The following is a 14,236-nucleotide window of genomic DNA, read 5'->3' as shown; positions in this document are numbered from 1 at the left end:
AAACAAAAACAAAAAAAAAACAAAAAATGAAGAAGCCAACATAAAATAATTGATCGTCCATTCTGTGAAGTAACGCCATTCCCGTCTATGATAATCATTCCGTAAGATACCTTCTCCCGTCTCGCGGTCCAAAACCGCACAAGCAAAGAACTGAACAAAGCTTGCTTTGGACGGGAGAGACCATACCAAGAAAAGCATATGAAAATGAAGAACATACATGGAGAGAATGATATGTCCCAACAAATTAATTCGATCTAACCAAACAAGCCAACATACACACACACACGACCTTGCTCGAATCAAACACATTCATCAGGCATGGATACTTCTGATGCGAAAAAACGCACGATGGCTAGCGAAGCGGCCGCCGAGATCTTGTCGCAGAAACTAGAGACCTTGCTCCATCACCCGGAGTGCGTCAGGTGCTTATCGATGGAAGACCTCGTGAAGAAGGCCAAGGAGAAGGTGGCCACGATCCAACGGTTCTTTTCCACTCAAGACAGACCGCCCAAGAGCATGGAGTGGTTGGGGCGGCTCCTCCGAGCCATGTACGAGGCTGAGGACTTCATCGACAAGTTCCACCTCGGAGAGGCCCGAGGGAGGCACGGAGCCCTGCACGTGGTCACAAGGCCGGCTGCCGAGCTCGTCTCCAAGTACGAGCTGTGGAGGAACTTGTCCAATCTGGTGAAAAAGATGGAGGAGTTGTGTCTAGATCAGTACTTGAAGAGCAAGATGGAAATGGTACCCGCTAGTTCCTTCTCCCCTGCTAGCGTAACATGGCAAGGCCCAAAAAAGGTGAGGCTGACTAGCTACTGGAATCTGCAAGCATCCTACTTATGTCGCGAGGAGAAGAAAAAGGAAATAATGAGGCTGATTGTGGGGGAAGCGCAGGGGAATGTTGTGGCTGTGACTTCGATTTGGGGTGAGCAAGGCACCGGCAAGACGTTCCTTGCGAGATCGGTCTACAGTGAAGCGAAGTGCCTGGGTGTCGAGTCGCGTGCTTGGGTCTGCGTCTCGGCCGGCATGGAGGAGAGGGAGTTCCTGTTCGAGATACTGAGGCAAATGAGGAAGCCAGCGAGGGAGGTGAAGGACATGAAGTTGGAAGAGATAATGGAAATGCTTTTCAACGTATTGGGCAAGGTGAAGAAGTTCCTCATAGTGTTGGATAACGTGCAACCGTCCAACGAGCTACTCTTGCTAAGGTTAGTGGGGATCATCCTGTTCCATGGGCAGGGCCACATAATCATCACCACTCAACACTATAACATAGCCAAGACCATGGATTTTTCATTAGGAAAAAGGTTGTTCAGGCTAGATAAATTAAACGATGATGAAAGCGAGAAGATGCTCGCTAGTAAGTTGTATAGAGTACCCGATGGTCAGAGCCTCTCGAAGAACAAGGATATCCTAAGTACTTGTGGGCGCTTGCCGCTCAGTCTGTCCTTGCTCGGCGGGTTGCTGTCATATACCGAAGAGCACGAACGCCAAGAGCCCAAGCTCTCAGCGTTGCTGAAAGATTGTTCGGGATTATCAGGTATAGTACAATTGAGTTACCAAAGATTGCCGGTTCATCTAAAACCGTGTTTCATCTACATGGCTTTGTTCCCCGTGGCATCCCCGATTCCGACAAGAAGGCTAGTGAGGCTGTGGTTGGCCGAGGGCTTATTGGATTCGCATTGTTACCACAGCGAGAGGAAACCGACGAGGCTGCCCGAGGATGTGGGAGAGATTTTCATTCTGGAGCTCGCGGAAAGGAACCTGATTGATGTGGTGAACTGGAGGGCGGACGGATCACCCAAGGCTTGCCAAATGCCCACCTGTATGCACGACATGATCCTCCCGATTGCGAGCAGCACGGGGTTCCTTTATATACATGACACTAGCAAGTGGAAAGACGGGAGCGACCGTGACCCAACCAGCCAGCAAGAACAGGCCCAACTGCGAGGACACAAGGTCCGGTGGTTTGCGGAGCACACAAGCATAGTCAGAGGCGGCCAAGGTGGCGGCCACCCCAGCTTGAACCTCAGCCACCTCCTCTCCTTTTTGTCGTTCGACCTGAGGAGAAGCCTGCTCACCAAAGACATAGGCACGTTTCTTAGGAAGATGACGTCCAAGACTGACTATAGCTTGCTAAGGGTGCTTGATTTGGAGGGTGTGTATAAGCCATCCTTACAAGGTGTGCTCCACAAGCTGGTGCTCCTAAGGTACCTAGGATTGAGATCCACGGAGTTGTACTCGATCCCGAGTGCGGTTGCCGATCTGCATTATCTTGAGACTCTCGACATAAAGCACACCAACATCACTTCCCTGCCGAGTTCCATCTGGCAGTCGAGGAAATTGAGGCACCTGCATCTCAACTGGTTCTACATCGACTTGAAGGACATCCTCGAGGCTTGTAGCAACAACGTCGAGGCCTTGACTGAACTCCAAACTTTAAGCAGGCTGGTCATCGGCGAAGTGACGGAGAACTCGATGACGGGCCAGATGAACATCTTGACCTCGCTCACCACGCTCAAGCTTTTCTTGCAACAGTCGGATAAGGGCACCTCCTCAGGCGATGCAGTGGAAATGATATCCCGTTGGATTAGCACCGGGCTCACCAATCTCCAGTCCTTGACCTTTGGGGTGATCCAAGAAGCCAAATCCGCTGAAGAAGCCGAGACTGCGAGAGGAGCCGAGCCCCAGGCAGGAGCCGAGCAAGAGGTAGGAGCGGCACCGGCGGGGCCCACGAAAGAAGCCAAGAAATCGCAGGTAGGAGTGTTACCAACACTGTCGCTGGCTGAACGACATCACGAGCTGTTGGAGCTCTACTTGCTGGGGCAACTCAAGAATCCCATCTGGACACGGCTCTTGCCCGACTCGCTCCGGGTTCTGACTCTGTCGGGTTCGAAGGTGGAAACAGACATGATCCCCGAGCTGGGGAATTTCCTGAGGAGCCTGAGGACGCTCAGGCTCTTGGGCAACTCTTTCCTAGGCAAAAGTATAACGTTCACCGCAAATGGCTTCCCGAGCCTCAAGATCTTGAAGATTTGGAAGCTGCCACAGCTCGAGGACGTGACTATCGAAGGAGGAGCAATGCCGAATCTCAAAGAAGTCGAGTTCAGGCACCTCGAGATGCTGAAAACTATCGATGGGATCTGCCATTGCAAGCAGTTGGAAACCTTATGGGTGATATGTCGCAGCGATGATCCTGCTTTTGTGAAGCATCTCGAGGGCGGTACGGGAGATGAGACGATCCTGCACGTCGAAAAAGACACCGTGTGGTCCGGATCAATGGACACCTACAAAGACGACAGGTATGAGATGATTGATGTTCAATCTCAAACATTGTTCTTGAAGCGTGGTGATAGAAAATGCTCTATTTTTAGACTCGATAACCTCAATGCTTACTTATTAATTTTCAAAATTCAGGGAAAAAGACCACAGGTATGGGACAATATTAAATCCCAAACATCTTCCTTACTCGTGATAATGAAAACACTTTTATGGACCTAATAATTTCAATAATTGCTCATTAGTTAAGAAGAGGCCCCAATCAAGGGACGACGACTAACAGTTTTGAGATAATATCAAATCTCAAACATTTCCTTTACTCATGATGATGCAGAATACTACTGTAGACTTGATAATTTCTCATGAGTGATTAAAAAAAAAAGACAGATTTTTATTGGATGAGAATTACCTTGACTCGACTCGACTCATTCTATCAGACCAAGTTAATACATATCACGAACCTATGAAAGCTATACAAACTCCCTCTAAAGAACACAATCTTTCTGCACATCACTCGTAGAAATGAGCCTGTATTATTCTGTTTCCGCTCATTATCACAATATAGAATCACGTGGGCAGTATTATCCAGTCTTTGTGGAACCTGATGTCGGATTCAAAAGTAACCTTTGGAACCAACCTGTGCGCATGTGTAATCGTGTGAAGCTTGCTTACTTAGTGGTTTCTTGTTTCCCGCAGTGATGACGATGATGCGGCAACAACTTCTCCTTGAACACAAAGCTACTACAATGATGTTCGGAGCTGAACGTGTGTGTGTGTGTGAATAAACAATTTGATGAAATGTATGTATGTATGTATGTATGTATGTCGCCCTTTCTCTCTCCCTAAGTGTGTGAATAAACAATTTGTTGAAATGATTGCATTATAGTGATGAACTTATCTGCTGATATTCATTTGATGTAAGATAGTCGTTCTTCGGTCCTAAGCATCTGTGTCAACAAACACTCTGTCCAATGACACAAGAAAAGCACTTGAGCGCAAAAAAAAACAGAAGAGGGGATACCACAGGAGCCACGACCTAAATCGCTAGCTTCATGCTCTCCCTCTCTCACTGCCTGTGCAATCAGAACATCCATGTCGGAGAAGCTAAATCTGTGACGTCTCGAAATTTCGACGTCCATAAGAAGAAGACATTCGATGAATTTTAGTCTTGAATTCTAGCCTCGTAATTACATTTAAGTATTCTCGGAATGTCGGCCCGATTAGATTAGGTTTTTAAAATTTTAATTATCACGTTTTAGGATTTAATTCATCGTGCTCGAGCCTAATTTGACGAGCCTATCCTGAAAAAATGATCAAAATACCTTCGGATATTTTGTACTAGAAAGACAAACAAATTCAAACTTGATTTAACCTTGGTCGGCCCCACCCTTCACATCATTCACTCACTAGTCACCTCACCACCCACCCAGCGACGTCTCCTTCTCTCTCTCTCTCTCTCTCCACTGTTGTTCGCGACAGACCCCCCTCGGGCCCCTCCCCTCTACTGTTCTTGTCCTACTTCATTTTCTTGTTTCTGTCGTTCGGCTTCCCTCCCCTCTGCTCGTGCCGCTCGACCAGCGACCACCACCACTCCGTCCACCCGCCTTCGTCTCGCCTACAGCCGCGCCACTTGATCGCCGACCCAAGCCGTCCGCTACACCTCGAACCCGCGGGACCCGACCACCTGCGACCCACCTCCTCCCATTGCTCACCCGACGCCTTCAGCCTCCGCCAGTCGTCGCCATCGACTTGTCGCGCCTGTCATCGCCTGTACCGACCACTGGCCTGCTCAGTCGGCAGAGATCCGAGCTAATCGCGACCCGTTGCTTGCAGACCCGAGCTCCCTCCATCATCCTCAGCCGCGCGACCACCCTACCCGCTGGTCTCGCGCGCCCCGCCGGCCTCAAGCCCCCAGATCTGAGCCCGACGCCAGCCAAAGCTGCTGCCGTGCCGCCAGACCCACGACCCGGACCGCGAGCCACCGCCGTTTGATCCCGACACCGCCAGTCGGCCTCCTCTGCCCGAGCCCGTCCCGTCGCCGGCCCTCTGACCCGCGACCCACGACCTCACCCCGAGCCTTGGAGCCCGAGCCGCCAGTTGCCATCGCCGCCGCCGCAGTGCCACCAGAGCCCGTGGGCCCAAGTGTGGCGGTGAGTCCCGTGAGCCGCCGCGCCGACCCGATTCTACGAACCGCCACCGTGAGCCGTCGTCGCCCCGAATCCGTGCCATCCCGAGATCGTGCCGCCGAGGTTGCCGGCCTTGAACAGTAACCGGTGTGAACAGTATTCGGCCAGGCCCGTGAACAGTAATTTGAAACCACGACCCAATCCAAAAGTCTCATACCCGACCCGACATCGAACGCCGATTTTTTTAATTGTGAGTTAAATTCTTAAATCCCGATTAAGACACTAATTACGCTTAGTATAATTAGTGTAATTAGTTTAATACGGCGTTTAGGTAGCTTAATCGTGGTCGGTTAAATAGAGATTGGATTTAAGTTAAATGATCACGATTAATTAAGTCTGTTTGCTAGTTAGGATGTCTGCGGCTATTTAGTGGTAGATTGGATTGATTGTTTGGGCAATGATTGTCGGTGTGTGATAGCGAGCCAGCGATAGGAAGGGTCTAGTAGACGCTTGATTGTTGATTGGATTGGAATTTCGATAGTTGAGTTATAAATTTGAATTGGCCTTTATCGTTAGATTATTGAAAGATGTTGGCCGATTGTCCTCATTGCGTGTCTGGATGTTTGGTTTTGCGTGTTGGATGTTATGAGAGAAAAATATGGGTGTCGGTCCCCATGTTATCGATGCAAAGTCCGGTGGACAATATGTGCATCCATGCGAACCAAGTGAAAGTAAACTGCATATTTTTAGCATGAAAACGGCTTAGTGTCGAGTCTTTGAGCATAACTGTATGAGCATCCGGCTAAGTGTAAAGAAAAGAATTTGACTGGTTGTTGTCGGATGCACTTAAATGATCACATAATGGTTGTTCCCGACAAGATCGTGTCGTGTCAACCGGAATTACACGACTTGTTAGATGCACGTCAATCCGTGTTGTCGGGTTGATCGGATGCCGGTCGCAACTTGTGACGGACCGACGCTCTTTTTGAAATGCCAACTATGTCGTGCCATGTCGATCGGAATTACACTAGCATAGTAGTCGCCGTCGCCGAAGTAATGGGACGATGCCTGGTCTTGCAAGTAGAGTACTAATTGTCTAGTGTGCTAGGCACCAACTATCTAGTGTGTTGGGCCATGTAGCCTCATCTATTAATAATTGGACTTCATGTGGTGTCCCATGTGTGCAAGTTGATGTGATACATTGCTAGTTGTTTGTCTGTCATAACTATTGACTTCAGTTGAACATTGCATCATGCATGGTTGAAAACTGATAAGTTTGCATGTGGTTGAAATATTTGCTCTTGAATGATATGAATGTTTGTTGGGATGTTTGAGCGAATTAACACCCTAGCCGGGCTTAGGCGTTGACTCACCGAGATTTATTTCTCACTCCATCGTTGTTAACCTTTTTTCAAGTCTCGAGTGATGGTGTCCGTGGATGTTAGGGCCTGGTTGTTAGAGTAGTTTTGGGAGTAGATGAGGCTTTAACCTTACCCGACCATATTTTTTTTTTAGATCTTAGCGAGCCGTCCCGAAGAATGGGGTTGTATAAGTCTTCTATAGCTCGGTAGGGTTAAAACTCATTTGCTTTGACTTATGAAATGAAATTGTCTTTTGTTTGATTATTGAGTTGACTTTTATGTCTGTTTCCTACTTTATTATCTCACGTTGGTTGTTGATTAGAGAGTTCACGTTTCTGCGTGCGTCGTAAGTACGTAGGTCGATAGTTTACCTGGGACGCTATCTTTTGTAACATGTGGCGAATTAGTAGGGATGTCGCGAGCTCGAGAGTCGGGACGTGACAAAATCGATGTAGTTATTGCGAAAACAAGTTGATCGGATAATAAAATAAATTGTATGAAAAAATAAATTGGATCTCGGATTTACGTGATTCGATCGACGTGACTTTCGTTCATCCCATGAACGACAAAGAATTCCACTCCAAATTAAGAAATAAAATAGAGATTATAATCTCACTTGACTCCCTCAACTGAGATCCCACGTCAATTTATAAGAAATGCGAGATGCTACCTTTTTACTTTTCAAGATGACTGAAAGTGGAAACGAAAAGCAAAACAAAATAGAGTTCAAGTGCGAGATCCCACATCGAATGGTGGGAGTTTCTTATAGTTTTGAATTATGATAACATACTTAGGGCTATTTGATAATAATAATAATAAAGAAAGTTAAGTTATGAACCTGATTCTAGAAAAAAGAAGCTGATGGTTTCAGAAAGCTTTATCCATAATGACGTTGATAGTATCATTTCAATGTTCATACTGCTTATCAATGTCTCCATTTCCTTTGATGAATGGTCATCAAATCTGGAAAGTACTAGATTTAGGTCGGGTATCGATTTGGGATTTTTCAAGAGAAAAAAATTAGTTTGAAAAACATTAATTTGGGATAAATGTGTCTTGGCATTAGTTTGGAATTCCTTTTTGTATTCCAAAAATTAATTTGAGATAAATATGTCGTAGAGCTTCGGTTAGGGATTTTTAGTCGTGTTAAACTCTGTTAATTTTTTGTAAAAATTAATTTGAGATAAAAATGCCGTAGAGCTTCACTTAGGAATTTTTAATTTGTCGCCAAAACACTTAATGAGTTTTTCATAATTTTCCGAAACTTAAAAAATATTTGTTTTTTTTATTATTATTTCTAAACTTTTGAGAGAAAGGTAAAAAAACCGGCCCAAACCGGAAATCGGTAAGCAAAAGCAAAAAGTTATTAAACTGACGGCAAGCTAGTTACTAACTTTTGACAGGGCTAAAGTTACCAATCACTCTTAAAAGAATTACGTGTCACAGTCGCGCAAATGGATACAATATTTTTACTTTCTCAAAATCAAAAACTTAGAAACCGGGGTGAGAATTAATCACGTTAAAGAGTCCCTGCTTAACAAACTGATACACAACATATACTGAAATAACGCGACCTCACCATCTGAAGATGATGAGCTTAACTTATTCATCTTCTTACTCAAAACAACATTAGGGTTAACCAGAAGACACATTCCATTTCACATGGAAACTCCTACGTCACGACCAGTTTGGTAATGCACTGTTCCCCCGAAGTCTGTACCAGCTGCGCTATGCTGAGATGCGCCATGAGAAGCCAAACATGGCTGATAAGCTCTCCTCCTCTGCTCAGGCTCTCGCAGTGTTCGTAGCCTTTGCACTGGTAAGCCGCGTAGATGAGCAGCCTCACCCAGACCTTGCTGATCATGTCCCACGTGTCGACCGATCTCAACTGGTTGGCGAGATGGCAGGCGTCGAACAGCACCGACGATTTGGCCCTCTGCGTCTTCCACTCGGGGAGTTCAGCCCTCACTTGGAGCAGAAGCCAGCAGACTTCGCACAGATCGCAGGACTCTCCCGGCTCGTGGGGCTCGTTGCAGTTGTTGAAACGGTTGTGGACATGCGCGTCTTTCTTGTATAATTTCTGCACCCACTCGACGACGGCGGATGAGGTGCTGGTGGTGCCGCCTTCTTCATTGGGCAACATGGCTAGCTCGCCATCAAAGAACTTTTGAGCTTCGGCCAAGGTGTCTTCGTACCGGAGCACCCCTATCCCTGTCGGCAACATGGAAGGATAGAATACTAAAAGATAGAGCATGTACCGAGAGACCAACACGCTCATTCTGGAGTTCGTGATGTCCTCCGTCACCTGCGCCTTGTCCTCGTGGTGAAGGAGCTCGGTGGCGATGTGCCAGATGAAGACGTTCTGGTCAAACTCCATTTCCACGCTCCACGTCACGTGATCGCAGTTTGACCTCTTCAGTAGCTCACCTGCCTCCTTCTTAAGATCCGTGGTCCCTTCCAGATTTGCAACCATCTCCTTCATGCGACGGAAGATCAATTCCTTGATGTTGCAGTGGAACTTTTCGTAACAGATGTAAAAGTTCTTGTCCACCACCTCCTGCAACTTGGCAAACCTCGGACTGCGGAAGACGCTCTTTCTTTTCCTGATGGATGAAGCCAACAGGCTGAACTGGGCCACGGAATTCGACCATCTTTGGCTCGGGCCGAGCCAGAGAATAGCGACAGCGGACAAGATTGAGGATGTACCAGATCCCTGAAGCCGCCGGTGGTGGATCCAATCGGATGCTATTGCTAGAAGAAGCGAGTAAATCTCTAAAAGTATAGCCCCGGCTATCAGCAGCAAAGTTATCAAGATGTCAACTGTGGCGTAATCCCTCTTATCCTGTAAAGAGAAGAATACCAGCACGGAACCCAGCACGCTGAGACTGATGACCCAACGAATGATGACCCAAGCACGGCTCAGCAACGGGGCCTTGGTGAAGAGCAGATCGTACGTGAACCCGAGCTCGATCTCCACGATTTTAAAGGCCTCGGCCGAATCCATGTCCCTACCCGTGAACATGCGCCGACTGGTGACCAGGTCGACAAGGTTGACGGTCAGGCCCACAAAGAGAAGCTTGAAGATCTTGAACAACTCATAGGCCTTGACCAGAGTCCAGTCCTTCTCTTCGTTGCCGCTGGCTTGACTGCTGTTCACCGAGAGATCCTCCGGAGCTGGAACCTGTGTGACCTCCTCGATTCTGACCTGGTAACCCTCGTCTCTCTTCAGAGCGGACTGATCCATTTGCCTGAAGAGTATGGGACCGACGTCGGGACGCGAAATCATCGAACGTCGAAGTGGACCGTTGCTCGCCAAGTGCAAACACACTGTCCTCTCTCCATATTTCATGAACCCCACCAGGATCACACCTGCCGCTAGTATCGACAGTGGAGTCCCCGACAAGGCCATGGAGTAAATGTAACACGCTATCCCTACCTGGACGCAAAGCCGTGCCAACTGCCTCAGCCATAGCTCGTTGTCTGCCAGGGCATATGCAGTGACCGTGTCGGGCCCGCCCAAGTGGAGGAGAAGGAACGGCGCCCAGAACGCTATGATCTGGCTCTTCGGATCAATCATGCCCATGGTCTCCTTGATGTTGGCCAGGCGGTTCGAGAGGATGCCTAGCGAGAGGGTCACAATGGAGTCGGCCATTAGGTACGTTGTCCAGACTTGGATCCAGTTCTTGAAGATGGATTTCCTCCGGCTGCCCTGAGACGCAAGGGTCAATTGGAGGAACAGGCTGAGGAGGACTAGCAACGGCAGCTCCCACTCCTTCCACACTTCACGAGCTTTTTGGGTGAACAGCAAAAATCCCATTGCGGAACTCGAACTATTGGCACCGAAAGGCGCAACGATCGGAACGCTGTCTCAAAGAGCGGTCAAACCTAGGATTACATATATACATATGGACAGGACAAAACAAGGCAAAGCAACATTAACCTTGAATTTACCTCAGCATCATCCTCAGAACTGCCACCATTATATAAGCATTATTTTGGGATAGGAATCAAATTCCAAAGCACCTATTTATCCCCATAACATTTATAAGGAACAAAAAGGCAATACGCATTTCGAAACACCTGTGACACGTTATTCGCAACACTACTTTTGGATGCATCATTGTCAAGCGATTCTCTGAACTTGCTCGAAGCGGAAGTAAAGCAACAAAATCAGGTTCCGACATTGGTACTAGCACGAGTATGATCTACTTTAATTGAGAAGATCGAACTATAGGCCGAGAGTTAAAGTTTGGTTTCTCCATCACGGCTCCAAATTGAAATCCTATGAACTTCACTCTAACCATTGTGATTTTCACACTTTGTCCAGCATGCATCCCCATCCTAATGTGATTCATGTGGTATATAGAAATCACCTATTTAGTTTGCTATCACAAGTAAAGTCGCAAAAGGGACAAAAGAGGGCCATAAATGCTTACTCCAAATTGAAGCAATTCCGAAGCAACGAGTCGATTGCATCGATTCTATTAGACAAGCATATTATTTCCTTGAAAACTAATCTCCACGTCAAAACCGTGAATGAGTACGTCAGTCGTCACTATGATAACACATCGCGCGAGAGCACGTATATCTCACACCACTTCACATCAACCAATGTGATTTACAACAAACTTAGGATGATATATAACAAGCAAGGCGAAGTAGGAGTAGCCTTGAATCTACCTTAGCATCATCCTCATAACTGCCACCGTTATATAAAAATTTGGGATGGGAATCAAATTCTAAAGGACCTATTTACCCCCATAACATTTACAAGGAACAAAAAAGCAATATGCTTTTCGAAACACCCGCACACATTACTCACAACACCACTTTTGGATACATATTCGTCAAGCAATTCTCCGAATTTGCCTGAGGCAAAAGTAAAGTGACAAAATAAAATTCCAATATTCGTACTAGCATGAGTACGATATACTTTAATTAAGAATATCAGACTATATGCTTAGATTAAAAGTTTGGTATCTCAATAACTGTTCCAAATATAAATCATATGAACTTCACTCTAACCATACTTTCTTCGGCACGCATCGTCATCCTAACATGATTCATTTGCAACATAGAAATAACATATTTTAGCTTGTTATCACAAGTAAAGTAACAAAAAGGCCAAACGAGGGTGATGAATGCCCCTCCAAATTGAAGCAATTCTGAGGCCTCGAGTGTACTGCTTCAATTCCAGCAGACAAGCATATTATTTTCTTGAACACTAATATCTGTGTCAAATCCGTGAATGAAGCCATCAATTGTCACTACGGTAACACATTGCGCGCATATCTCACACCACTTCGCCATAAGCTAATGTGATATATGACAAACTTATGATGATATATAAAAAGCAAGACGAAGCAAGATTAGACTTGAATTTACCTCAGCATCATCCTCACAACTGCCATTGTTATATAAAAAAGAATCAAATTCTGAAGCTCCTATTTACCCGCATAACATTTACAAGGACAAAAAATCAATACGCTTTTCCAAACACCCTCGACACATTACTCGCAACACCACTTTGGAATGCACGATCGTCAATCGATTCCCTGAATTTGCCCAACCCGAAAGTAAAGCGACAAAATCAGGTTCCATCATTCATACTAGCATGAGTATGATCTACTTTAATTGAGAATATCGGATTATATGTTGAGAGTTAACGTTTGGTATCTCAATAACTGCTCAAAATGGAAGTCCTATGAACTTCACTCTAACCACACTTTGTCTGTCGCGCATCATCATCCTAACATGATTCATTTGGAACATAGAAATCACATATTTTAGCTTGTAATCACAAGTTAAGTCACAAAAAGACCAAAAGAGGGTGATGAATGCTCCCTCCAAATTGAAGCAATTCTGAGGCATCAAATCGATTGCTTCAATTCCAGTAGACAAGCATATTATTTCCTTGAACACTAACTCCATGTCAAACCCATAAATGAAGTCGTCAATCATCACTACGATATCACATCGCCTGCATGTCTGACACCACTTTGCCATAAGCTAATGTGATATATGACAAATTTACGATGATATATAAAAAGCAAGTCGAAGCGGGATTAGCATTGAATTTACCTCAGCATCATCCTCACAACTGCCACGGTTATATAAAAAAAGGAATCAAATTTTGAAGCACCTATTTACCCCCACAACATTTACAAGGAACGAAAAAACATTACGCTTTTCGAAACACCCGCGACACATTACTCGCAACACCATTTTTTTGATGCATAATCGTCAACCGATTCTCTGAATTTGCCTGAGGTGAAAATAAAGTGACAAAATCAAGTTTCATATTTCTTAGGACGTTGCTAATAGGACGGCACCATTATTTATATTTAATAAATTCTGATTGTGCATTTGTTTTCCAAGTTCATGGCAACTGGTTGAACTTGCGGAGGAATTTATACATCAATTTTACATGATACACATACCTTATTTACTTTTATGGAGGAAGCTAAAAAAAATAAATTAAAATACTAATGTGATCGACAAGTCACCATTAAATAGTGATGTGGTGTCAAAACTTTTTAACAAGTATAAGACAGAACAAATGTAGAACCCACATTAGTGCTCCAGAGAATTTCAATCACTCACATGGAAAATTGGATTAGACCTGTCATCATAGCTGTTCTCAAAATATTTTTTGCAATCAAGGAAGAAGTGCTTGTTTTCAATCGTTACTAGTAGTTATTATTATTTGGTTTTGAAGAAAAATATTTTACTATAAATTGACTTCTAATCCATAAGATACGGTGTAGGTTCGGATGTCACGTAGTCATGTGAATTTTCTCAATCAACCAAACAATGAAGTTATATCTAGCAAAATTTGTACATAATTTTATTGAATTTTCTTTTTAACTTTAGCCTTGACTTATGCAATCCTAATATTAATCTTGTAAATTTTTAGGTCCTTGCACATCTTCCTCTATGAGATTTTCATCTATTGTGTTACATAACCAATATTAGCGTTCTAGAGAGTTATTCCAGAGCAACTTGATTTGAGTGAAACGAATGAGGATATGTTTGAATGCACAATGATGTTTTTATTAGTCTCAAAGCCAATATTTTTTTTTTGTGTTTTTTCATCTTTGAACTTGAATTGATCTTTCCAATGACATTAACTATTTTTTTTTAGCTGGTGATAACATAGTTCTGTGTGATTACATATATTTTGGTTTTTAATTTATTCTAAAAATTATCGACTTCTTTATGTTATTTTTTATTTTTTTCATATTATCAAATCTCACGGGAAATGAGGGAAACAATTCAAGTGAAAATTTTCAATTTTAAATTTTTCTCAAGGAAACTAGTTAAACAAGTTGACAGGTTTCATTGGAAAATTTGAGGTGGAGAACCCACCGTTTAGATTTGGAATCTAACAGCACCGTCAGCTACTCTTTTCCCTTATTCTTACTAGCATGAGTATGATCCACTTTAATTGAGAATATCGGGCTACATGCCAAGAGT

At 44.7% G+C, this 14,236-nt stretch overlaps 2 protein-coding genes across 2 annotated transcripts; one reads left to right on the top strand and one right to left on the bottom strand.

Annotated features, from left to right (window-relative positions):
- Positions 1-348: 348 nt before the first annotated feature.
- Positions 349-4,046, top strand: LOC115741367 (disease resistance protein RPM1-like). The gene is made up of 2 exons (XM_030675241.2): positions 349-3,296; positions 3,970-4,046. Exons 1-2 carry the CDS (start codon positions 349-351, stop codon positions 4,001-4,003), a joined length of 2,982 nt encoding a protein of 993 aa, XP_030531101.2. The 3' UTR covers positions 4,004-4,046.
- A 4,386-nt stretch (positions 4,047-8,432) lies between these two features.
- Positions 8,433-11,447, bottom strand: LOC115741368. Its single transcript, XM_048283693.1, has 2 exons — positions 11,441-11,447; positions 8,433-10,590 (listed from the first exon to the last, which is right to left on the bottom strand). The coding sequence occupies exon 2, from the start codon at positions 10,575-10,577 to the stop codon at positions 8,433-8,435; it is 2,145 nt and encodes a 714-aa protein (XP_048139650.1). The 5' UTR covers positions 10,578-10,590; positions 11,441-11,447.
- Positions 11,448-14,236: the final 2,789 nt, after the last annotated feature.

The sequence above is a fragment of the Rhodamnia argentea genome, chromosome 8, assembly GCF_020921035.1.
Source record: "Rhodamnia argentea isolate NSW1041297 chromosome 8, ASM2092103v1, whole genome shotgun sequence".
Lineage (NCBI taxonomy): Eukaryota > Viridiplantae > Streptophyta > Magnoliopsida > Myrtales > Myrtaceae > Rhodamnia > Rhodamnia argentea.
Note: the sequence above shows the minus strand (reverse complement) of the source record. Positions and strands in the feature narration are given on the sequence as shown.

Excerpts from the sequence above, each read along its gene's own strand:
- LOC115741367 (XM_030675241.2), top strand. The coding sequence starts at position 349 with ATGGCTAGCGAAGCGGCCGCCGAGATCTTGTCGCAGAAACTAGAGACC. Across the intron at positions 3,297-3,969 it reads GACACCTACAAAGACGACAG|TGATGACGATGATGCGGCAA; the intron begins GTATGAGATGAT and ends TGTTTCCCGCAG.
- LOC115741368 (XM_048283693.1), bottom strand. The coding sequence starts at position 10,577 with ATGGGATTTTTGCTGTTCACCCAAAAAGCTCGTGAAGTGTGGAAGGAG.